The sequence below is a fragment of the Streptopelia decaocto genome (assembly GCF_964273445.1).
Source record: "Streptopelia decaocto genome assembly, chromosome: 20".
Taxonomy (NCBI): domain Eukaryota; kingdom Metazoa; phylum Chordata; class Aves; order Columbiformes; family Columbidae; genus Streptopelia; species Streptopelia decaocto.
Window position 1 is genome coordinate 5,674,337 of NC_138675.1, and position 24,048 is coordinate 5,698,384.

The 24,048-nt window shown below is 43.6% G+C and overlaps 1 protein-coding gene across 3 annotated transcripts; it reads left to right on the top strand.

Annotated features, from left to right (window-relative positions):
- The first annotated feature begins 26 nt into the window (after positions 1–26).
- On the top strand, positions 27–22,380 carry SCNN1D (sodium channel epithelial 1 subunit delta). 3 transcript variants are annotated; one of them, XM_082070119.1, is made up of 14 exons: positions 27–164; positions 1,273–1,504; positions 14,194–14,525; positions 15,218–15,470; positions 16,174–16,367; positions 16,952–17,055; positions 17,444–17,607; positions 17,976–18,074; positions 18,509–18,626; positions 18,880–18,958; positions 19,498–19,555; positions 20,311–20,366; positions 20,704–20,779; positions 21,026–22,380. In XM_082070119.1, exons 3-14 carry the CDS (start codon positions 14,209–14,211, stop codon positions 21,434–21,436), a joined length of 1,929 nt encoding a protein of 642 aa, XP_081926245.1. In that variant the 5' UTR covers positions 27–164; positions 1,273–1,504; positions 14,194–14,208; the 3' UTR covers positions 21,437–22,380. The 3 variants fall into 3 exon arrangements, with proteins under 3 accessions (XP_081926245.1, XP_081926244.1, XP_081926246.1); XM_082070118.1 differs by having other exon boundaries at positions 35–1,172; XM_082070120.1 differs by lacking the exons at positions 27–164; positions 1,273–1,504 and adding an exon at positions 7,648–7,740.
- The last annotated feature ends 1,668 nt before the right edge of the window (positions 22,381–24,048 follow it).

The window sequence follows — 24,048 nt, forward strand, 5'->3', positions numbered from 1 at the left end:
GCGTGACTTCCGCTTCCGCCCGGTCGCCGTCATGGCGGCCCAGGGGACGCTGGGGACGCTCCGGGCAGCCGGGCGTTTACCATGGAAGAGGCTGTTACCACAGACGAGGCTTTTACCACAGATGAGGCGTTTACCACAGACGAGGCCGTTACCAGACCCCGCGGGTGAGGGGACAGCCATTGGGAAACCACCTGTGTCCGGTCGCAGTGTCAAGGCAGAAAGTCACACAGAATCACAGAATGTCAGGGGTTGGAAATAGTCTGATGGGCTTTGGCATCACCATTCCGTTACTGTGACTTTACATAAAATTATACCTGGAAAGGATCTGAGGATTGTCTCCTTTTTCTTTCCAGAAAAAGAGTTAGTTGTATGTGTGTTTGGTTTTTGGTTTTATTTTTTTTGGCTAGAAATCTCCTGAATCACTTCTTCAAATTCCCCGTGTTCAGAAAAGGGATAAATCCAAACCTGTTTTCAGTCATTCAGTACACAGTCAATAGTTTTTGTTCCATGATTCCACCAGCAGACCCATAAAAAATACAGCAAATCATTTTGTGTCATGTTCTTGCATTTGTAATGCTAAAGAAGAATAAAGCGAGTTACTCCCGTGTACTTTGGAGGCCAAATGTGACAAGAAGACGTAGTGTCTGTTCAGTATTAATTTAGGATCGCATATCCAGATCATTTTATGAGACAACACTGCAGCATCTTGCTCCGCTGAAGGGAACACAGAGTTTTATGCCTCAAACCCCTTGGCTCCCTGTCCTGCACAACTGAACACAGCCATTTTCCTCAAGGGATCATGTGAGATGCTTAAAAGATTAAACATTTTAACAACATGAGTATTGTGTTTTGTGAAACACAAAAGTCCACCTGGCCTTAATGTCATTCTTGCTGCAATAAGCGTGTTGAAAAAATTACACGGAAATCAGGTTCACAGGTACTTTGTGCAGAACGGGATTTAGGAGACATGGGTCACCACGGTCCTTCTCCAAGGATTCCACCTCAGTCTTTACTAATCTGATCTCTTTGGTGATTTGATCCCAGCTCAAGACTTGAGTTTCAGCTGTATTGAATCTGAACGCTTGTATTTCCTATTGTATTTGTTCACACACAACCATCACCAACCAATTAAAAATTCCTCTTCAAAAGACTTAAGAAATAACCCATTTGTGGTGAGCATTTAACGTCCTGGCATTTCAGTTGTTACCAATATATTGAATTGTGTGCTGGTGGAGAGGAGTTTTTTGCTCACTCCCAACGCTTTTCTTTCAGGGCTTTTGAAATTCACAGCTCGGGTGTTTGTGAAAGGGAATTCGTGCCGTTGGATTCTCCAGCTGAGTTGCCCAAAGAGTTCGCAACAGACTCACGGCCGGGACCACACGACTGCAATAAAGGATGTAATGTTTCGTGCTCTTCCAAAAGAAGCCGCCGTCTCCCATGGGAATGATTCCTGTGATGACCACGCTTCTGCTCCAAGTCCCAACAGAGGGCACTGCTATTCCAGGTACTTTTTAAACTCTTCCTTCTGTCTCTTGCCAGCCTAGCACAGGCTCTTGTCCACACTTCACTCCCCGCCGTGGGTTTGTGGGGGTTAATCAAGAGCAAGAAAGGGGAAAAGAATAAATGGTTGTGATGTCAGTACCTCTTTATAATAAATGATTATACTTCAAGATAAAAAGCACTGTATAAATATAAGGTATTATTAGAATGCTATGTTAGCCTACATGTATTTCACCTAATAAATTCCCCACGACAGCTCATGCAGTGTAACACATACCTGGTTTTATACCCTTTGACCTGAGACAATGACCTTTTTTTCGTCTGCCACGCCATTTTGTCTTTTTGGGTTTGTTTTTTTTTTTGTATTTACACTGGAATTCCTACTAACTCACCTAAGTCTAGAAACGTGTGAACCTGGAGACTCCAAGAAATGCTGAAGGGATTCCAGAGCTCATATTTACACCTCTCTCATTCTCTCCAATGTTCCCCAACCCCGACGTATTTAATGCATAAGTGTGTTGTCATTAACATTCCATTCCTCTGTCACCAATGTCATTCTCAACACTAATGACAATGTAGACTGAGGCTTCTCAGAGCAGTTTATTTCTTCCCAGTTGTTTTCCAAGATGCAAATGAATCACACTATAGAATTTCCTCTCTCTGTAAAGCATCCTTAGTGTACTGCTATCATGTCTTGAAGGCAAATTTTCAACCTGGGCTTAGGAAGTCACTAGAACTCCCAAATTTATATTCTTAAATCATTAAGTGCACCAAGTAAATAAATGCATACTGCTAAATTAACTTGGAAAGTGATTAGCTCCCGGACAGAGACAAGTGGGACATTTCACTATCTCATAAAGGTTGGAGTTGTTGCCCCTCAGCAGGATCACATGGGTGGTTACAGGACGGGAAAACATCTTTATGTGCTTGTGAACATAGACCTTTTGTATTATTCTTTATAAAATATGTAGCTGTCTGACTTCCACGTTGCAGAAAATTTTCCTTTAATTCTAAGAAAAGCATTTCAAATTTTCAGGTCAGATACAAATAACAACAATCAGAATTTGTTCTGTTTGTGGTGCCTTTGGGTAAGTCCTTTACCTCAGTTTCTCCACCAAATGAAAGTGGTGCTTGATGCACTGCTCCACACTTGCAGTCAAATGAGTATTTTGAGGCTGACCTTGGAGGACGAAGAAATAATTTGAGAAAGAAAACGCAGCCTGAGGAATGTAGTGAGGGTTAATTAGTGTTTGCATGCGCTTTGTCCAGTAAGTGTGGCCACCAGCATCTGTTTAGATTGTCTAGAAAGACAGAAAACACTTGGAAGAGCAGCTGTGCCTCAGGGCTGCTCAGAACCAAGGATGCTGGTGAAGCAGAGAGTTCTGGTATCCCAGAAAGATGTTTGATGTGTCCTTGGGAAGCAATTTCACAGATCCTGTTATCAACAGCCACGTTACAGTGGGAGCAGGAGAGAACCTGACTGCACAACTCAGTGTGTGCAGATGAACCATGACACTGAGAAACTAAATCACTGTCCCGAGGTCATGTCTGTAACAAAGAACTAACTGATCACGTTTTCCACTGTCTGAGCCTGCATTCAGACATCCTTGACTAATCATCCTTCAGAGATATTTTTACAAGAGTACAGGACAGTAATGCTAATGACTTGGCCAGATTTAGTTCAAGTAATTACATCCCGCCTTCCTGAATTCCCTTCCAATTCCGAGTGCGTACAAGGTGCATCACTTCCAGGTCTAAACGATGAGCAATGTCATTTGCATTCACACATCTTGCTGCTTTCCTATCTAAAAATAGTTCCATTTCATTGATGGATGAAACAAGGTAAGGTTTTTTTTGTTTTGGCTTTCTCATAAAGTGCTGCCAAGTTGGCTTGCTTTTAATCTTTGGCCGAAAGGCAGTTTAGAGATATTGGGAGATATTTGTTCTCCTTATTTTTGTTTATTTGTCCTTCTGAGCGGTTTTATTGCTTTAATCACCATAGTGGCTTTTGTGGAGTAACTTCCCTCCAGGGAATGTTTTGGCACTATAATGCATGTTTGTTGCATAGTATTACAGAAATGTGTTATTATCTAGTAGAACTATGTTATTTTGTAGAACTCCCCCAAACCCTTTGATTCCCTAGGAAACTAATCCTCGTCATTTTTTTAATGCAAACTGATAACTTGTTGATAAATAGCTTCAACAGGGGTGATTATCTTGAGTTTCAGGGAAGGGCTGTGATGGTTCCCGAGTCTCACTGATTCATTCTTGATCATGAGGAAATCATAAATTGTTTTAAGCTTCATTTTTCATCTTGTGTCAAGAAAGGACAGTATTATTTATCTAGCTTTACTGGGAGCTTTCACACTTAATCACTTGGTGTCACCTATTGTGAGCAATCTGGACTAGAAATTCCACATCAGGAAGTGCCAAACATGAATCATCATCTTTGTTTTCCATTATCACTGCTGTTCTAGACTCATCGAGTCATTTTGGTTGGAAGAGACCCTCAAGATCATCGAGTCCAACCATTATTCCAACACTATCACTCAACCATGTCCCTAAGAACCTCATCTGTGCATCTTTTAAACACCTCTGGGGATGGTGATCCTGGAGGTGTTTATGACAATGATCAATGCTGTTCATTTATAGGCCAGATTAATGATTAATATTTCCAGGCATCATGCTTTTTGTGATTTACTTCATTTTCTACTGTCTGAATTGGAGAGGCAGCAGGCAAGCAGGCGGCCTTAGGTGACCCAAATAAAATGACAGGCAATTTAACCCGAGCACTGATAAATCCCCAATGAACTTGTTGATAAATCCCCGATAAACTTGCTGAAACCAGGGATTTTTTCCCTTTGATTTCCTCTCCTGGCTGAAGTCAGGCGTAACCTCCTTCATGATGATTGACAAGGAGATGGTATCACTTGCAAAATGATTCTGGCATGTTTCTGAGTCAGAAAGAGGAAAGAAAGGTCAGTGCTCTTCCTTCTCGATCCCGCGGGTACTGGGTAAGGAACTCCATCACCAGGATCTAGTTCCCATTGACCTCTCTCTTCGTCCCACATTTCCCTAACGATAATTGTTCCGCAGCCATCAGTGGCCTCTGATGACATCACCTTCAGATGCAAAGACAAACAGTATGACATGGCAGCTTCTCTTTGCTGTTCATCGCTTTCACTCAGAGCCTTTCACTGCTTCCGCGTGCTCTTTAGTATTTGCCATTTGATTACATTGCTCTTTGTATCCATAGTGCAGCATGCCTGGGATTAGAATGTTATTAAGCTATTACCTTGCAAGATGGACCTGTGCCTTCAAAAGCCTTTATAATGGCTGTGGTTTCATTACTGCTGAGCTTCCTTTAAAGCCAAGTAATCTCTACACAGATCTCTATAGATAATCATTCTTCATAGAGATCATTTGCAATTTCATAGCAAGTTTTTGTGTCCAAATATTATTTCTTACTTGTTTAAAATACTTAGTCCTACAGGAAGATCCTGGCTGAGGTGATCAATGGTTTGTTTTCCTCTGGTTAATTACAAGATAAGCCTCATGGAAGGGGCTGCTTTGCTGAATTTCTTTGATAAATATGCCTCTGTCTTGACCTAGAAGAATTGTCTCCAGCGCTGACAGGAGGAGCTGAGCCTTTCGGTGATGAAACATTTGCTTTATAGAGCTTTCTAAGCGCCACAGAGTGTCTGCTAAACTTAGCCTGAGTTGTAAATCCTTGCTCTCCCACTCCACTTTCTGATCTGGTTTTTCCTTCGTGTCCCTGGAGAGAAACAGGCACGCACTGAGCGCCACCGGAACGGCTGGAGCAGACGGAGAGCCTGTCGGTCCCCATGCCATGAGTAAATGCATTCTCTTTCAGAGGAGAGAGAATTTCAGAAACAAATATCAGGTACAGGATACAAGCCCTCATGATGTACATTCAGTTCTGGAGACCTGCACAGCAAGTGCAAATTACAGCTGTTCTGGATCTGTACACATCTTTATGACAAATGGTTCTAGAAGTGAAAATAATCTCAAGATCTTATCCTCTCATGCAATGAAGTGAGAAGAAAATCTCTTCTGTTAAGCAATTGCATTGCAAAGAGCTCATTTGATGAGGCCAAAATCTGTGGGGTCTGATGTAGGCAGCACCCTGGCACACTGCTGGAAAGTATCTGCAGGATTGTTAAATGCACAAAGAATTGTCGTCTCTTTGTCTGATACATGAGTAAGTAGTGATCATCTTAAAATATCAGATGATATCTAGGAATACCTCATAAAAACATATTTTTAAATACTACAGTATGACTACAACCCGTCCTGCAATTACCAAGCAGTATCAAAGCAAGAGTCATCACTGTGCTTACATGGCAGCTTACATCACCAAAGCTTTATACAAACACCAATTAACCCTCTCAACAATGCTGCAAAGTGTCATTATCTCTATTTCAGAGATGAGGCAACAGGGAGAGAGGCAGAAAGATTTGCCCAAGATTGCACAGCAAAAGAAAAGTTCAAGAGTTTAAGGCTTTCAAGTTGGTTTCTCTTTGCCCATGTTGTGGCAAACTCTGCCCTTGTCTGTGGGTAGAGTTTTGTATTTATTACCATTGCTTTTGCAGTTCTGGTAGGTGGGGAAAATCTAATATATTCTTGTTACATTTTGGTTGATTGTTTTTTCCTTGGCAAACAGAGACCCTCCAGCAAACATGTCATAGACTTTGAACAAACAGGTTGTGAAGAGTTTGTAGACTGTATTTTGGTTTTATATGGTGCTAATTCAGTGAGAAAACATCACTAAGCCGAGTTTATCTCCTTTTGGTTACGAACCGTTCCTGATCTAACTTTCAGGGTTTTTTTGGGGACTTCTGTGGAGGGTTTTCTGTTGGTGCTGAACTGACAGGTCAGACCAGGAATATTTGTGCTATTCAGGTGGACTATTCACTGCACGTTACTCATGGTGAGTCGCAGGTCATGGAAGTCACATGGCAGCGTTTTTACCCTTTGATTGGCCAGTAAAGCCTTCCTGGGCATGAAAAAAAAAATTAAAAACAAGTGATTAATAGGAAATCTTAGGGCTTACCAGGCAACTACTACACCGTGTGAGAAAGCAAACCCAAACCAGACTCAGAGCACAAAGACATTCATAGGTCTCCCAGATCACCTTCTGCAAGTTTAAAAGAGTCAAAAATAAGTCATCTCTGCAATCCTTACATTTCTCTAGTGTTTTGGATCGCCTTTGGCGTCATTTAAAGGCTACAAAATTATCTGCTCTTTAAAGCCAGGTCTTCTCTTCAGCCACAATGCTTCCCTGAGGGTTTACCTGCATTTAGAGGATTATTATTGTGCTTTTTAAAGTCCTCAGCACTGGTGGCCTGTGTAGATCTGTCTGTATGTTTGCTGTTGGGTCTGTGACTTTGCAGTTACTGACTCGGGCATGGATAGAGCTGTTCTGTGAGAAGGTGAAGCAATTCTTCACAAGTTGCTGATGGAAAATCTAGTATTGCACCCAAGTTTAACCCAAAAAGCATCCATCTAAAGAGGCATGACAGCTGACACAGCCACACGTAATAGCTAGTTTCAGTGACTGATTTGCTAATGACTGTTTTGCCCTTGCGCAGTTTGTTCCCGGTTTCTTCATTCCCGTCCTTCCTAGCTGCCATCCTGTAGAGCCTCTTCCTCTTGTTGACATCCGTTCGAGTTCCCAAAAGGAAAGCCTGAAGTTATTGGATTGATTAACCCCCGTGAATTGCTACCGAGCATTGCGATCTCTCTCCTGGGTACCGAGAGAAGAGATCACCAGGGGAGATCTGCTTGCCTGTTGCCAGAAGGCAGGAGCCATACATACTGTCTACCAGGAGCTTGGACAACTGCCTGGGGAGATTTGGGCTTCGTTTATGATGGATTTATGGTGTCTGTGATTCCAGGATGGTTGCCTCTTGCATGTCCACGGAACAAGAAGCTTTTACTGGTGTTCTCCAACCTCTGTCAGTCCTAATAGCGTCAGCATTCCTACAGATACCACGTCTGAGCTGGAGTAGGATTAAAAACAAAAAAAATCCACTAGCAAGCAGGATTTCGCCAGCCTGTGAGTCTTTGAAACTGGCTGAGGGGTTGGCAGGTCTGAACAGGTGGAACAGCATCTATGAAGGCCTATGACTAAAGAAACAAGAACAGGAAGAGAAGCAAAAAAGCAGGTGATATCCCAGCGGGATGACAGGAGCAGCGACAGACATCTTACTCAGAGAGGTGAGTGAGTGGAAATGAACGCTTGGTCATACTGGAAGCAGGCAGCGTTTTGCTACTGAGGCTGCATTTTTAACCCTACGCGCCTCTGGCGGAGGCTTGATGAAAAGCAGAGGTTACGTGGGGCCTCTTCATAGCAAGGTGGGTAATTAAGGAATAGTTAAAAGGCTGGTGACTAGCAGAATATGCATGTGCTTGTTGCTGCGATTTCTGGGTTTTGTGAGGATGCGCCTTGCTAACTCAGGCACTGCTGCTAAAGGCAGAGCACGAGGGAGCTCAGCACAAGTTCAGGAGTGTTTATCTGCTGCCTTGAGCAGGTTTGGCAGCCTGTGCAGCAACTGAACCTGCTTTGGTGAGATGCAAACCAGCACAAAAGGGACAGCGAGGTACACCAATGCTATCCTATTTCTGCAGGCGTAGCTTACTGGGCTTTCAAGATAGAAATCCCCTCAGCCGTGGCTCAAAGCATCACACGAGCAAAACAATGAATGTTGGGATTGCCAGAAGAAATTTTGCTGAAAACAACTGCACCACAGAGATTCCAGGAGATGAGGAGAACACCTGAAAAATCAGAGTCAGTTCAGCAACATCTGGGACAGGATCAAAAGGAGACATTAAGCAATGTTTGAAAGCTCTCCAGGGCAGGGACTGCCTTTGTTCTGCCTCTTGCATAGGACTGAACAAGCAGTTGGCTTCATAACACCTCTGAGTGCTGCTTCTTTCTCTTGTAAAACAGCAGAGAAACAATTATGTTCTGCTTTGACAAGATGACAAAGTAGTTCTGGTTAGTAAGAACCAGGAAAAAATACGGGAGGCAGAGCCCAATGCATGCCGGTTCAAGTCCATACACAGCGAACGCAAAGAGGAAAACTGGGAGTTTCCTTTTTCTAGAGTTGCCCACAGAAGTTTGGCTGCCTTGGAGTGGGAGGAGGAATAGACTGGCTCATCCAGTGGCCGTGAAGAAAGCACCGGGAGGGAGGTTCCACAAAACCAGAGGTGGCAAGTCACGGTGATTTCAGAGGGGAACACCGCGTTGGTATGCGGCGTCCCGTGTAAAGAGGGCAAATGTGGGAACATGGTTCGACAGACTAACCTGGAGCATTCCAGGAGAATAAACGCCATTCATGCAGGAACTACTAATGTGAGTAAAGCAAGATGTGCTACAAATCAAGATTAAACTGTAGATCTACAAAGCCTCAAGGCAGGAGGGTACAGGATGTGCTCCTTATCCCTTCCAGTGCTAGAGGAAGCAGGTGCCAAAGGCTCCTTGTCTCAGCTCACAGACTGAAGAACAAAATAGCAGAAAGAGTTGGGAATCTCTGGAATACACAGGCCAGCTGAGGAATAATAGACCATAATGAAACAAGCAGGTGTGAGAGAGCACGATGATGTGAAACAAATGCAGCAAGGGAGAAAGTTAATAGCTGAAAGTGTGTGTGGTTAGTGGACAGCAAATGACAGAGAAGTTTCCAGGATGGGATGGCGGCAGGGAAAGCTGCTACAAGTCGGGGGTTTGATGTGTCATTTCAGTTTGCTAATTTGTTTTAGGCCTCTCAGTGCAATTTTCAACCAACCGGGAAAGTGCTAATGAATGAGTAGCTAAAGTGTCCTCTGCTATTCCTGTGTAAGCCAGAAACAGGGTGATTTACATGAAAATCACTTTTATCTGGCGGGTCAGCCTCACCTCACTGCAATTCAGTGTTCTGACAAGGAGTCCAGACAGCACAGCAGCTCTTGTTCTGGCCCTTTAAAATGAGATTGGACAAAATATTAATATTTGAGCATCACTGAGCTTTTCCAGTTTAACCTCTGTGACTTTTTCACTCAAGGCTGTAACAATAGCAAATGCAATTAGGGGCTGAACATTCTACATGCTGAACATTGTCTGTGCTGTTCCTCTGCTTAGTGCCTGATAATAGCCAAAGAAAGATTTGCTCTGCAGAGAGTGCATGCACCAATTGTAAGAAAATAATCAATTAAAAAAATTATTGCCTGGTAGATTTCCCTATGTGCCAGGGTCCATTGCACAAGGAACATTAATTCACTAACTCTTTTGCCCATGTGAAGTAGCTCAAGTCTCCTCTCTCTGCCTGCACGATAGTCTCTGTACCTTTTTCCTGTTACTCTGAGCTGGTGCTGATAGTAGGACGTGCACATATTCGAAGACATATGTACAGTCATGATTTCCATTTCTGTTTCAGCAGAATGGGTGGGAACTGTATCATCCGTGCTGAGTATGCGCGATAATCAAGGTTAGTGCAGAGACGAGGGTCAGGAGCTTGGACAGTTCCTTTAATACTCAACAGGAACGTAAAAACTTAAAAGCAAAATGACAAGATTCCAAGACAGTAAGTCTTGGTCAGCTCATGGGATGCGATTCCATTAAGTTCAACTGGGGAGTGAACTGCAATTCATGGAAAGGTGTTTGAAGGTTCCCAGCGTGGGAGGCATCATCCTGCGGAAAGCAGAACGTGTGTGCAACCACTGAGTTCTGCTGCTGCTACACTGGGCGTGCAATATATTTACTCCTTCCCTCCATCACGGTCCTATGAGCACTCATAAACATTTTCTGTCCCGCTGAGAATAATTATAGCGTAGCCTTTTTGCCGCTCCAAAGGACTTTCTCATGACTTATCTCCACAGCCTGTTTCTGCATTTTGAAGGAAACACCAACTTTTTGACCAGCAGAGGCGTTCTCTTCCCCTCTCCTCCCAGTTCAGGATCCAGGATGGCAAACAAGCAAGTGCAGACAGAACTGGGGTCTTGTTTGCGGGACAGCGCTGTCGCTATGTCCAGTTCTTCCCCATTTCCTGCAGGAGGAACCCATGGCAGGCTCAGGAGGGCTGGTGTGCTGCCCGGAGTCTCTGCACTGAGCCTGCAGCCATCATGAAGCAACACATTTTGTCTTATGCTCATTGTGCAATAAAATTGTCAAGGATTTTTTGTTGCCATTTTCTATTGCACAATATAGAATGAAGAGAGAAAGAAGGGTGGGGGGACAAAGAAATGGATGTGACAGAATTAGGTTTTCAGGGTTCTGAGTTTTTTAATGAAAATTTAACTAATCTCCTCATCGATCAGTGACATGTAGCTCTGCTGTAGCTGTTCATTCAAGAGCAAATTGCCTTTTTTTAAAGAGAAGTTTAATTTTTACACCCCAAACACTGGCTTTTTAAAAATGTAAAACACTTTCCAAATATTTTTGTGACATTTCCTTTTAATACCAAAGACAAAGAGGAGTAAAATATGTTGATAGCAGCTGTTTAGTAGGATTCTGAACTTTGGAATAACCGTTTTAAAATTTGAGATTAAGGTTCTAAATGGTTTGTTATTCTAAAACAAAATCTGTCACAAAGCAATTGTTAAATATGTGAACAGGGCTGCGAACAGTCAAAATCAGATTAATACCTTTTCCTTCATCTTTGTCCTTTCTCCCTTGTTTTTGAACTTGATTTCACAAGAAATTTCGATTGTCTCTGCAGACGAGAGTATTTCACAACTGCCAGTGGAACAGAAAATCTGGTTCCAGCCAATTTTAAAGGGCAGGCAGGAGCTCTGCTGGTCTGATTTCAAGCTCTAAACATTATCCGTATCCAGTGAATTAATATTTTCACATAACAAGCTTCTTGCAAAACCCTTGCAGAGCTGTTTTCCAGCTGGGCAGATGCCAGGACTAATTATGCAAGCAATCCGAGGTGCTTGTCTTTTAGCAGTCCCAGAATTCCGAATCTACTTCTGTGTTCCTTAGGCAGATTTTCACAAGCCTTAACTAAGCCGTGTTACAAAACCGGGGTGTTCCGACCAAAATTGAGTGTCATGGTTGATTTAGTGTATTCAAGCCTCAACATCTGAAGAGTTAAACCCTTAGCGAGTAGGGGATAGCCCACGAGAGATGAGAGTCTTGGAGAAGCAGGAAGAAATCCAGTGCTGTGTGTGCCGTAGACTGAGTAGCTGATCATTTGAGATTACACCGAGGTATGTAATTCCTCAAGCACACCTATGGAAACCTTAATGGCTTCAATTACTAGTGATCATGCAAGCCTCCGGAAACCGGGAAAAGAAGGCAGAAATCTAGTTCCTTGATGGGAGAGTTCAATGTGGAAAGAACCTTATAGGATCCGTGGTTACCTCCCTAGGTATTTGTAGAAATTATGGCTAAAAAGCTATTCTAGCCATTAAAAAAAGAAGACACACCACCACAACTCAAAACAACTTTTAACTCAAGTGTAAGCTTCATGTTAACTTGTTAGTCCAGTTCATTCACTTCCTATTGTTCCCTGGATCATGCTTTGAATAATTTCCGTGATCTGTTCAAGTCCTGCCCCTTTTGATGTCATCGATTGGATCCATATAGACTGGACAGCTCCAATGCCGCAGGGAGAAACCCGAGAGCTCTGGACCAGGACTTGCCTTCTGGTGAGGAGAAAGCCGAAGGCTGAGTTTAGTGGCTGCTCTAAACACTCAGAGATAGAGTTTCTGCCAAGGTACCGTGGGATGGTGGTTTGCAATTTGCTCTTGATTGTTTTACTGTGTATTTCTCTCTCTATATATATATATTTATATGTGCTTGAGGTGTAGATATAGATACCTATACACATGGTTAAATAATTGACTACATGACATTCACGTATAAGTGTTTATTATGGTTTGAGCATCAAGTTGCTGTGATACGCGACCATATACTTGTGTGCTGTTGCTATATATTAAACTTCCACTGACATTCTTATCACCTGCAGCCTCTCCCCAGGCACTTACACACACGAGACAGGCAGCTGCTCATGTTTTGTCAAGTCCCTGGGTACAATTGCTGCGTTAAATAAATTACTGGTGGGCTGATTTGGGAGACCAGTGGAGAGAGGATGTTCTGTTGCCGGTACACATGTGTTTTGAAAGATTCGCTCTGTTATTTTTCATTATTATGTGGTTTTTTATAGTTGTTTTAAGAATGCAGATTCAGATGGTATGAGCTAACTAGCTGTATAGCCTTAAAAACCAGATCAGAATGTCTGAAAACTGTCTGTGAAAGCCATGGTTTGAATGTTTACAGGTTTGGGGGATTTTTAATTCAAAATCAAACACTTTTTCTATGTAGAGATTTGATTTAGCATTCACTTGTGGTAACTTTTACTGTTTTTTCCTGTCTTTCTCATTAAAGCAAGGCTGACAAGTGAGATTAATACAACAAGAACAAATGAAATTTTCCTGGTTTAGTCTCACACAATTTTCATTCCTGCTTTAAAATACCCTACATATTCAAGGACTCATTCAATCCATTTCTTAACATACACTGCAGGCTTATTTTCCTTCTTTCTCATCTAAATCAAATGAGAAAGAAATAAGATAAAGGTTGAACATACAAATCAGCTTGAGCTTCCTGTACTTGTGCAGTGGCAAGTACATCTAAAATCTGATGGTCACTGTTCAGTTTAATTATAAAAATATAAAGGGGGTACACAAGCCTCTGAGTTAGTTTTGTGTTATTGTTAAACAATATCTTTGTTTTTTTGATTTTTATGTGGAGTTCAGGTTAGAGCAATGTGTCGTACTCAGTAAACTTCTCTTAATAGCATAATAGGTGGGGTGATTCACAGAGTGCTGTAATGTTGGAAAATCACATATTGCACGACTTAATGTCATGTTCAGTGAGCGGAACCACGTCACCATTAGTCTGATGCCCCAAACTGGTACTAAAACCCAGGAAGGTGTCCTCAGTCTGAGCTGGCTAAAGCATATGAGCATAAGTAATATTCACACTTTCATCAGTATAAAGTCTGGAATTATCTAGAGTAGCACAGTAATTGTTTTACTTACGGTGACAAAGGAGATACGGATTTTGTTTTCCAGTTGTGCCGCTCTTAGAGTGATTTTCAGTTTACCTCCGTTCTGCAGAATAAGAGATCATATAGCAGAATTTGAATCTAAATCTTGATTTACCACTTTAATTCACTTGAAAGTTGGATTTGCCCCAGTTCCTTGACATAAGGATGAATCCATATCGCTGGTTCTGAGACAGCCTTGTCTCGGGCCCACAGGCCAGCGTGTTTCGCTAGCAATACACTCATTAATCAGTTCCAGATCTGTATTAACTCAGGGTGACGCACCCTTTCAGAGTTAACCGTTGGTCCTTAGTGTTCTTAGAAAGAAGAAAACTACACACCCCTTGGGCTGCAGACTTGTGGATTAGTCACTTGGGCTTTGCATACACACACTAACAGAGAAGTCATCATGTGAGCGGGGTACGATCCTCAAGCTACTGGAGGGCAGCAGCACACAGAACTTTTGACCTCTTTGTCGCTTCCTGGTGTCCAAACCCTGGATGATGAGTGTCACCTCACGGTTATTTTCAGCTTTTGCTACCGGCAAACTCATTGGCACCCTGTCTGACAGAGTCCAGAGACTGGCCATAGTCTTTCTAACGAGGTAATAAGATTATTTTGTTTTCTTTTTACTGAACAGAAACAGACGTAGAGGATGGAGCAGGAAGTGGCAAGAGAAGAGGGGAAGAAAGAAGGCTTGATTGAGTTTTACGATTCCTTTAAGGATATGTTTGAGTTCTTCTGCAAGAACACAACGATCCACGGCACCATCCGCCTCGTGTGCTCGGGCAGCAATAGGATGAAAACAGCTTTTTGGACGCTGCTTTTTCTGGCCAGCTTTGGCATGTTGTACTGGCAATTTGCACTGATGTTCAACCAATACTGGGCCTACCCTGTCGTCCTGACCATGTCAATGCATTCAGAGCCCAAGATGTTTCCAGCTATTACCATCTGCAATCTGGACCCATACAGGTAGTTTGTTCTTCCCCCTTAACTCTAGTTGTGTTTTCCTCAGGAAGGTTCAGCAACCTTCTGGCTGCAGCCTGGAGGAGGCAGAGAGAAGTCTCTGCCTAACAAAGTTGGAAAAGGACTATTGTTATTTCCAAACTGGTTTTAAGATAAGATCTTGTTGGGAATTGTGCAAGAGCATGTAGCAGTTTGTTTCGCGCACTGAGTCAGGATAGAGGGAACTCTGCCTTGTGACTTGGTGCAAGCTGCTACCTGATTCTGTGCCCTGATAAAAAACAGTCTTTCCCTGAAAAACATGGCTACTGCATGTATTCATTCCTAAGTAAAGTACTGATCTCTGGAGTGGTGCATGCTAGAGCTGATTCTGCTTGGTTTCCAATTACATAGCAGAGAAATGATGTAATGATGTCCTTGGAATAATTATCTAATTGACTAGTTTGTGCAGCTGATGCTACAAGTTCTGAGGTTTTTAGTGGAGGATCCAGCAATGGAAAATTAAGCTACTGGAGCTCCTAATAAACTCATTGAAATTAGGTATGCAAAATATAGGCACTGTAATTGCTGCCTTTTCTCACACAGGCATCAAAGTCTGCAGAGACCTTTCCATAGATACTGTGAGGGCACATAAAATAAAGTGGTTTTGTGTAAGAGAAATGTGAATGCTCACAAGTAGCTAACACTTCTGTTCCTTGCAGATTTGAACTGGTTAGCGAACATTTGGTCCAACTGGATCGCATGGCAGAGGAATCTATTACTTTTTTGTATGGCGTCAACACCTCAGCCAGCTTATTCCGCATAAACGAGAAAAATGTCTATATAAAAGACTTGTCAAACATCAGCAATCTCAGCAGATCGAGCTTCAAGCTGAGCCAGAACTTCTCCCTCTTGAGAATGCCTGACCACAGTAACATGTCAGGGAAGAACCATTACAGTGTAGGATTCAAGCTGGTAAGCACACACCTTCTCTTTGAGCTTTTCACCTGGTTATGGACACGAGCAGAGAGGACAGGGTGCGCGGGGGAACCCTCTGACAATGGGGACTGGGACCCATCCCAACGTACCTGAGCAAGCAAGCAGGGAAAGCTCACAGATGGTGGCCACATCCAACCAAGAGTTCAGCTCATCGGGCAAGATCCTGGCGATGAGGCAGGTTTAAGTTGAGGCCAGGACATTGTTCCACTGGATCAAAAGCATCTGTGGTGAGGCAGGAGGACACCAGCAGCTCTACAGCACAGACCAAACAGGCTAAAAGTCCTGGGCTGAGCTTAAATATGCTCCTGGGCCAATGGGGAGAGGGTGTGGGTGGAGGTCCCAGGTGAGGCTGATCAGGGCTAATAAGACCTAATAGTGCAATCAGGGCCCTGACAAAGCTCTCACGATGTACCTTGAAAAAATGATTGAAAAACCAGATGGTTTCAGCATTGTGTAGTGACAGTTTGGAGAATGTTTCAGGAAAGCCGGTCCCTGCCTCTGACAGTTTATGCTGGTTACTAGGACTCTTGTGAAGTGAAACAAAAGCAAAATCAATGATCTTGCACAGCCCACCCACTTGTAAAGTCCTTCTGGCAGTGACAAATTCAGCAACCAATGGCAGCAACAGGCTGTCATGTCCTGGCTGTGCTCAATGCCTCCCTCTCTTGTTTTCTTCCAGTGCAATGCCACCGGTGGGAATTGCTTCTATAAGACCTATTCGTCTGGGATGGATGCAATTCTCGAATGGTACAGATTTCACTACATGAATATCATGTCCCAGCTACCGGTTATCATCAACATTTCCGATCATGAGGAGCAAATAGAAGATATGGTCTACTCCTGTCAGTATGATGGGGAGCCCTGCAGGCCTGGGTACGTTACTTCTTGAGGCGCTAATTGTGATTTCAGCAGAACTCAAGGACTTGGGAGACAAAAACTGAGCATACACTGTCAGGCAATGCAGGCACTGCACCTCGTGGCGTACTGCCAGGCTTAGCCCTTGTTGGAGGTTGGACTCAAAGAAAGAACAGCTTTACATGGTCATAGTGTGGGGCTAGGAACCTAGAAATCAGCATTCTGCTTTTCCTTCCACCACATAGACTAAATTTTTCCCTGTCTTCACCCAGCTCTTCTCACAAACTCTTATAAACTGCTGGGATGTGAAGGCCGACTTGGCCAGGGAAGTTCAGCGTGTATTGGAACACACAGGGAAACATTTAGTCTAGTTTGTGGAAGGAAAAGCAAGTCAGAACTCTAAATGTGAGGCGTGTGTTTGCCGCTCTGCCTGGAACCCTGGCTGAGCAGTGACTTGCTGTGCACCTGATTTTTCCTTGTCTCCAGTGAGTTAACGACTCTTTCCCATAGGCAGTCCTGTACACACACAACACCTCCTACAGAGAAGTAAAAGTATTGCTACACTCATAATTAAAACCCATCAAAATCTCTCTTGATTTCAGTGACTATGTTCACTTTCACCACCCGGTCTTTGGAAGCTGCTATACTTTTAACAGCAAGGGAACAGACTCTTTTTGGACAGCTACAAAACCAGGAATTCCTTACGGTGAGTTATTTGGCAAGGAGTGGGAAGAGCTAAAGTTAATATAATTTGGCTGTAGATTAAATATGTCTTCTATACATACTGATATGTAGCCCTCTCTTCTAGTCTGGTGGCACAAATTATTCACTGTATTTGCTTGCTTCCCTCACCACATGTACATGATACCCATATCAGCCATATCTTAAACCAAGCAGAATATTATTACAGATTTGGAACAGGCTGGTGCAATTGCCACCTGACCGCTCTGACCACCAGATCTCTAAGGAAAAAAAATGGCTCTTCTGTGAGCTAAACCAGCAATTTGACCAGTGCTGAGGATTCAAGACATAGCGGTGTTCCTATTTTAGCCCAAAATAAGTTCTCGTCTGCTTCCCTTTTCCTTGGTTTGCAGGACTTTCCCTTATCCTGAGAGCTGAGCAGAAGGATCACATCCCACTCTTGTCTACAGTAGCAGGTGTGAAGGTCATGATACACAACCACAATCAGACCCCGTTCCTCGAGCATGAAGGCTTTGACATCAGACCAGGCATCGCAACGACCATCGGCATTCAGCAGGTAAACCCGCAGGACATTGGGGCCTGATTTGTTTTACACCAAGACTCTTACGCCTCTTACATCTCATTCCAGCTCTGCGCAGGGGGCTGCATGTGTATATTAGGATGAGAACGAACATACAGAAGTGATTTAGTTGTTTTGATGTGATGAGTTATTTACTGCTTGTCAGCTGAGCCGCAGTGACTGACCACATGCTACCTTTGCCCTGTAACTTTATATATTTTATTAGCAAGTTATAGCTTGGCTGTTCACATATAGTACTCCACTTCCTGTCCTTTATAGGATGCTCCATGCAGTTAAGTTCAGATGGTGATGGCTAGACCCAATTAAAGCTCCTAATCACCCAAGCCTCTTTTCTGTGTCCACAGGATGAGGTGAATCGCCTGGGTGGCAATTATGGGAAATGCACAACTGATGGCAGTGATGTGGATGTTAAACTCCTGTACAACAACTCCTACACGCTGCAGGTATTGTCCGAGCAGCTTACTCAGAGTAAATTGATAGCAAACAAGTCATACCTTACTCTCCAGGGAGCATTTACAAATCATCGGGTTCATTGCTGGAGAGAACAGAGAGATTCGTGCCCGTCTGGAAAGAAGCTCACAAACAGGGTGTTACAACTTGGAGTGTGGTTTTGGTTCTAGACGTTTGGGCTGTTTAACTGAGGTGTTACTGGGCATAATGGAAAAGGGAGCTGGGGAAAATTCTGTCTCACTGAGTTTAATACTGTTTTCAGAGGTAAAGACAAGGAATGAAAAGTGAAAACCTGTTGCATCGTTATGCTCTAGTAATGGCTGGTGTCTTTTTGCAGTAACAAAATCTGTACACTGTCTCTCAGAAGCCGGAACGCACTTGAGAGTTTCTGGCTTATCCAATCTGTTATACCTTCTTTATTTTCCAGGCTTGTTTGCACTCCTGCTTTCAGCACATAATGGTTCGAAAATGTGGCTGTGGCTATTACTACTACCCACTGCCTCCCGGTGCCCAATACTGTGACTACAATAAGCAGCCTGCGTGGGGTAAGAGTAAAAAACTACTTCCTACCCCTGCCTACAATACTCACTGGTTACGTGACTCCTTAGATCATCGCCCTTCTCTTTATGCCTGTTTCCTGCTTTTCTCCCATCACTGAATGCAGCCTCTCTGTGTATTTACATGGAGAGTGAACCCAGGTCTCTCTGAGGGTGCTGAGTGCTTGCAAAGGGCAAGCGAGGGCAGAGGTTTTGGTAACCTTGTGTTTTCTGAGTGTGTTCCTCCCGTTTCTTTCCCCAGGTCACTGCTTTTACCAGCTCTACAACAGGCTCAGAAATCACCACCTGAATTGTTTTGACCAGTGCCCCAAACCTTGCCGGTAGGTCACAAAATTAAAGCACAAGAAATGCCCAGCTTGCAGGGGATTTTCTGAACCAGATTTCAGTTTGATGTTTGAGCCCCAGTGCTGCAAAAGGAAAAACATGACAGCATTAGACAGCTTAAATAAGAACTTTGTATGTGCATGACAGCAGAGAGGAGAAATGGTTTTCTTCACACTTAAGTAATTTAGTAAGCTCAAGCCAAACTGTGTCATTTTTCAATCTATATTACTTTTCTTGGTTCACCTTTTTATTGTAGGTCAAAGTTAAAATGGAAAGACATAAGTCTTTACATCAAATATTTTGGTTTTGAGTGCATCAAAGAAAAGTTGTCAGGATGTTGAAACCATTCTAGTTTTGCTCCTGATCTCCACTATTTTCAGGCAACCTCAGGTTTTATTTGCTAGGCTGACTTAAAAAGCTTTTTCCAAGGTCCTCAGGAGCTGTTTCTGCTTTGGGCAAGTAGCTAGCATTGCTAAACTCCTTCACGTATTCACTTTTAAATGCCAAATCATAATCTCCATTTGTATCTTATCAGGGAATCGCTGTACAAGGTGTCAGCTGGGACTGCGAAATGGCCATCAACCAAGTCTCAGGTACTCCATACAAACAACTGCTACCTTTGCTGGGTACTATATTTACTGTGGCTGCTGGAACAATAAAGTTAAGGGTGAAAACAATGACTCAGCAGCAAGAGAAGTGGCAAATAAATCAAACTGGTCCAAAACCTGGGCCCAAGGGAATGACCCTGTAGTTAAGATGCCAGACTAAGGTGCTCGAGAGGTACATTCAGTTCCAGCTCTAATCCAAACTTCCTCATGACCTTAAGCAATTCACCTCGCTGCCTCAGTTCCCAGCTGCGAGATGGAGTTAGTGACGTTGTGCTCGCAGCGGCTGTTGCGGTGTCACAATTCATGACTGTGGGCGAGGAGCCGCAGGGCTGCGATGGAAACTCATGAGTCAGTGGGTGACTTCTTGCCATTGCTCGTGTTCTAACATTAAATGGCCATTCACGCTGTGTGACCAGCTAATTAATTCATGTGAAACAGGTGATAATGTAGATGTAAATACAACTGACACATTTTAAAAGAGGAAATTATTTGGTGGAGTTGTCATTAAAGGCAGCATTTAAGAACCGGAATACTACACACACTGAAAATATCCCCCTGTATTTCCTAGCTGTTCTGGCAAATATAGCTACTGCTTGATAGCTGTCACTGTATGTTATAAACAAATCAATTACATCCTTTTTCATTATTTGAAATAGCCATTTTGTTGCTTATGAAATGTATATTTACAAAATATTAAACGTATAATATTAAACCGATAACAAACCTGTGCTCTGCTGCAGGACTGGGTCCGCCAAGCCCTGCGGCACCAGAACGGGTATAACTCCACCAGCAACAGGTCAGTCCCGGCGAGAAGGTGCTGCTGTTCACACTGTGGATTAACTCTTCCTCCGTGCAGAATTCTAGATGTTAGACTGGAAAGGGAGGACAAGACAAAAACCTAGAGGGTCAGCCAATAAATTCCCATCTTTCCTGACAACACTGTCAGAGTCACTTCTGTGACGTTTTTTCCAAACTCATGTTAAACACCTTCAGGAAGAAAGTTGAGTGAGTGGTGAAATGTATTTCCTGGCAAGCAGCGGGTAGAATGGAGAGCAGAATTCCAGCTGTATCTTCCAGCGGGTGACGCCACGAGGACATGTCACCAGTACTAACTGCTCCCTTTCTGCCCCCAGGAAGGACATTGCCAAGGTGACCATCTTCTACAAGCAGCTGAACTACCAGTCTGTGAACGAGTCGCCTTTACTCTCAGTAGGTTGCACTACATCAACTCAAAACATCGTTAATTTTGTCGTTAGTTACGGGTGTGGTTGGAGGGAGGATTATTTACAGCCCCCAAGATGGGATGGGATTATTCTTCTTAAGAAAGAGACTTAAAGAATTCGCATTTTACGCAGTCACACAAGTGGCAACTGACCTGCTGGCAATACGCAATAATTTCATGTTCCCAGAGCTCGGCTGGGTTTGCTAAACACAACCCTTTGCTTCTTTCCACAGGTGAATCTGCTTCTGTCCAGCATGGGAAGCCAGTGGAGTCTCTGGTTTGGATCCTCGGTGTTGTCTGTAGTTGAAATGTTCGAGCTGCTTGTAGATACACTCGTCTTGTCTCTCCTCTTCTGCTACCAAAGCTTCAGGGCAAAGAAGACACTGAAAGTAACTCAAACTCCGACCATCCCCAGTGTGAGCTTGGCCTTAGAAAACTACCGAGTTGTGCAAGAAGCAGCTGGAATAGGTGATGATTCTGCTCAGCCTCACCCGGCTGGAGCGACTGTTGCCATGAAAAACAGTGACCTGCACCTTCAGCTGTTCTCCAGCAAGGTGGAATTGCCAGGGCTTTGCCCGACTGTGGTGCTGAATGGATTCAGACACACGCAGGACGGCGCTTCGGAAAGGGAACCGAACAGCTGAGGATCCCTTTGTGTGCACAAGTGGGAGATTGAAACTCCCCCAGTGCTCAGGTGCTGTCACAAAGGTCACAACCAGAAACGTTCTGGGTCCACGAGCTGTTAGCAGCTCCACGCCACACTGCTCCTGCAGATTTGGCATTAAACCATCCGTGTGTCCCAGATTTGGGCATCACACCATGTCCTTTTGTTCCTAACGAGTATCCAGGGAGCGGAGGACTGTACTTCTGCTCTCAGGGACACTCATAGAATCCTCATAAAAAGCCTGTTCATCGCTTTTTAACTTTGAAACCCTTGTTAGGAAATCAGGCTGTGGCTTCAGACAGGCCCATCTACATTTCACACGTGTACTCCAGCAAAACGTCGGCCTGGCCGGTACTGGAAGCATTTCCAATAATCCAAGGAGTGGGTGCTCGTATCAGTGTTGTCTGGAGGATGACAGAGCCTGTAATAACGAGAGGGGGCTCTAATTACAGCTGTGTGTCCCAGACCCCTCTGTCCTTAACCTCCCGCTGCTGCGTTTTGAGGACGATGCACTGAATGCTGCTGCTGAGATGCTTTTAGACTTCACCCAGGTTATTTCAAACAAGACTCACTGTCTTACAGGAAAGAGAAATGGGGTTGATAACTTTTTTATGTTGCAGACGAAGCATCTGACTTATTTAGAAGATTAAAACAATGCTGCGTTTTTGTTGCAGTCCGTTTATAAATAGAGACGTTTTAATGTTAATATTTGACAGTAACTTATGTGTACATAAAATAACACGTTTATTTTTGATGATGGCGTTTGCACAGAAGCATTTTACTCTGTTATAAACTTGTTTATGACTTTCTGTAGAAAACAAGAGTTGACACGAAACCAACGAGCTTTGTTTTTGTAACTTTTTTAAATAATAAAATGCTCTGAATACAGACTGTGACCGGGAGTTCAGTTCAACTTTGTTTTGCCTTCAGCCAATATTTGGGTTTGTTAACTGCCTAATTGTTACTTCTAAGTCTTTTTCGAAATGTCCAGACCTTACTTGTAGAAGCCTAAAGAGGGACAAATTGGGAGAAGAGTTTTGGTTGTAGACACGGAGTTGGGATCCTCATCGCAAGGTACAAATCCAAAGCCCCATGTGTTTCCTGCTGCAAACTGCACGGCAGCTCCTGTGCAGGTGTGAGCAGCGGTTTGCCAGATAAATGAGATATTTTAAACCTTCTCGTACTAAAGTGCTTCACTGACTTGTAATGATCCAGAATCAGAAAGAACGAGGAGATGTATGTGAGTGTAAACACAAGCTCTTGTCTTTATTCTCAGTTCACAGGTGCTGTTTGCATGTGGGGTTTGTTTTCACTCCCGCCCTTCCAAAAAATACATTTCTTCTACCATAAGATATATTACATTTCAGCACATCATAGTTTATATATATATATATATATATATACATATATAATTCTGACAATGCACTTGATTATGTCGTGGTGCCTATACCTGTATAGTCCACACATAACCTTTTATTATTTTGGTATACAATAACAAAAAAATGACAAAACTAATACTGAAAGCGGTGCCTTGCAGAAGAGTCCGACCCTCCTGGGACAGGGAGCCGCGGAGCTGGATTCTGCTTCAGGATTGCTGTGAAGTCTCCGTAGAACCGGTATTATATTGCCTGGTCAACGCTAAACCCGATGTCTCAGTGGTGGAGGGATCCTCAGCAAAATGAAGGGTTTTACCAACATTTTTGCAGCAGATTGGGTTCGGGAGCACTTCAGGCTCACTGGCACGCTCAATGGACTTACCTGTAGTTCATCTTAGGGACGGGCGCTGGTGCAGCATTGTGAACGTGAGTATTTGCACACACTCAGAAATGGGAGATTCTCCCAGAAATAGCGACGTAGAAAAGGCACTGAGAGCTGGAAGATCAGCCTAATTAACCTGAAGCCGCATTCGGGTGCTGCAAGGCAGGGACCGAAGCCTGCGGTCTGAACGCATCTGATTCTGGAATTACCCCCGGAACGCCTGTTCCCCACTTGGGAAGCAAAAGCCGAGACCAGGCGAACCTGAGAACGTCTTTGCTCAGGAGCTGAGCTCAGCTTGGCCGTTAGACCCGCTCAGCCGCTCAGGTTTTATCGGCAGGAGTGGCTGAAGTGGAGGCTCCTCCGCTTGAGTTTCTCCGGGTCGTTGGAAGCCATGTGCGAGAACTCCCGGAAGATGTCCAGGTACGTGGCATCTCCTGCAAAAACACACAGGGAGAGGCGTTAGTCCCGATACTTTCGCTTTGTTTCGATGCTCCCACCCCCAGCGGTGCAGCATCGGGCCGCTTGCACTCGGAACGCATCATTTTCATCTGGGTATCAGACACAGCTCTATACACAGAGCGAGCCCAGCTCGGTAGCCTCAGAGGTTCTGCTTTGCCTCTCCATTCTTTGCTAATAACAACATTATTCATGAGCTCGCATCCATAAACCTGCTCTCAAAACTCTTGCATCACAATCAGATTGGGGATAATTCCTCCTTTTAATATTATTGGTGCTTTTCCCAAAGCCCAAGAGACAGCGGGGAGGTTTTAAGGCTTGAAGGACGGAGAAGATCTGGAAGCTGAGCGCTCAGAATCTTCAATGTCTTTTGTTGTG

Bases quoted from the DNA above. Each gene is read 5' to 3' on its own strand.
- SCNN1D (XM_082070119.1), top strand. From the start codon at position 14,209: ATGGAGCAGGAAGTGGCAAGAGAAGAGGGGAAGAAAGAAGGCTTGATT. The intron at 19,556-20,310 runs GTACTCCATACA...GCTCTGCTGCAG, and splicing joins GGCCATCAACCAAGTCTCAG to GACTGGGTCCGCCAAGCCCT. The intron at 20,780-21,025 runs GTAGGTTGCACT...TTCTTTCCACAG, and splicing joins ACGAGTCGCCTTTACTCTCA to GTGAATCTGCTTCTGTCCAG.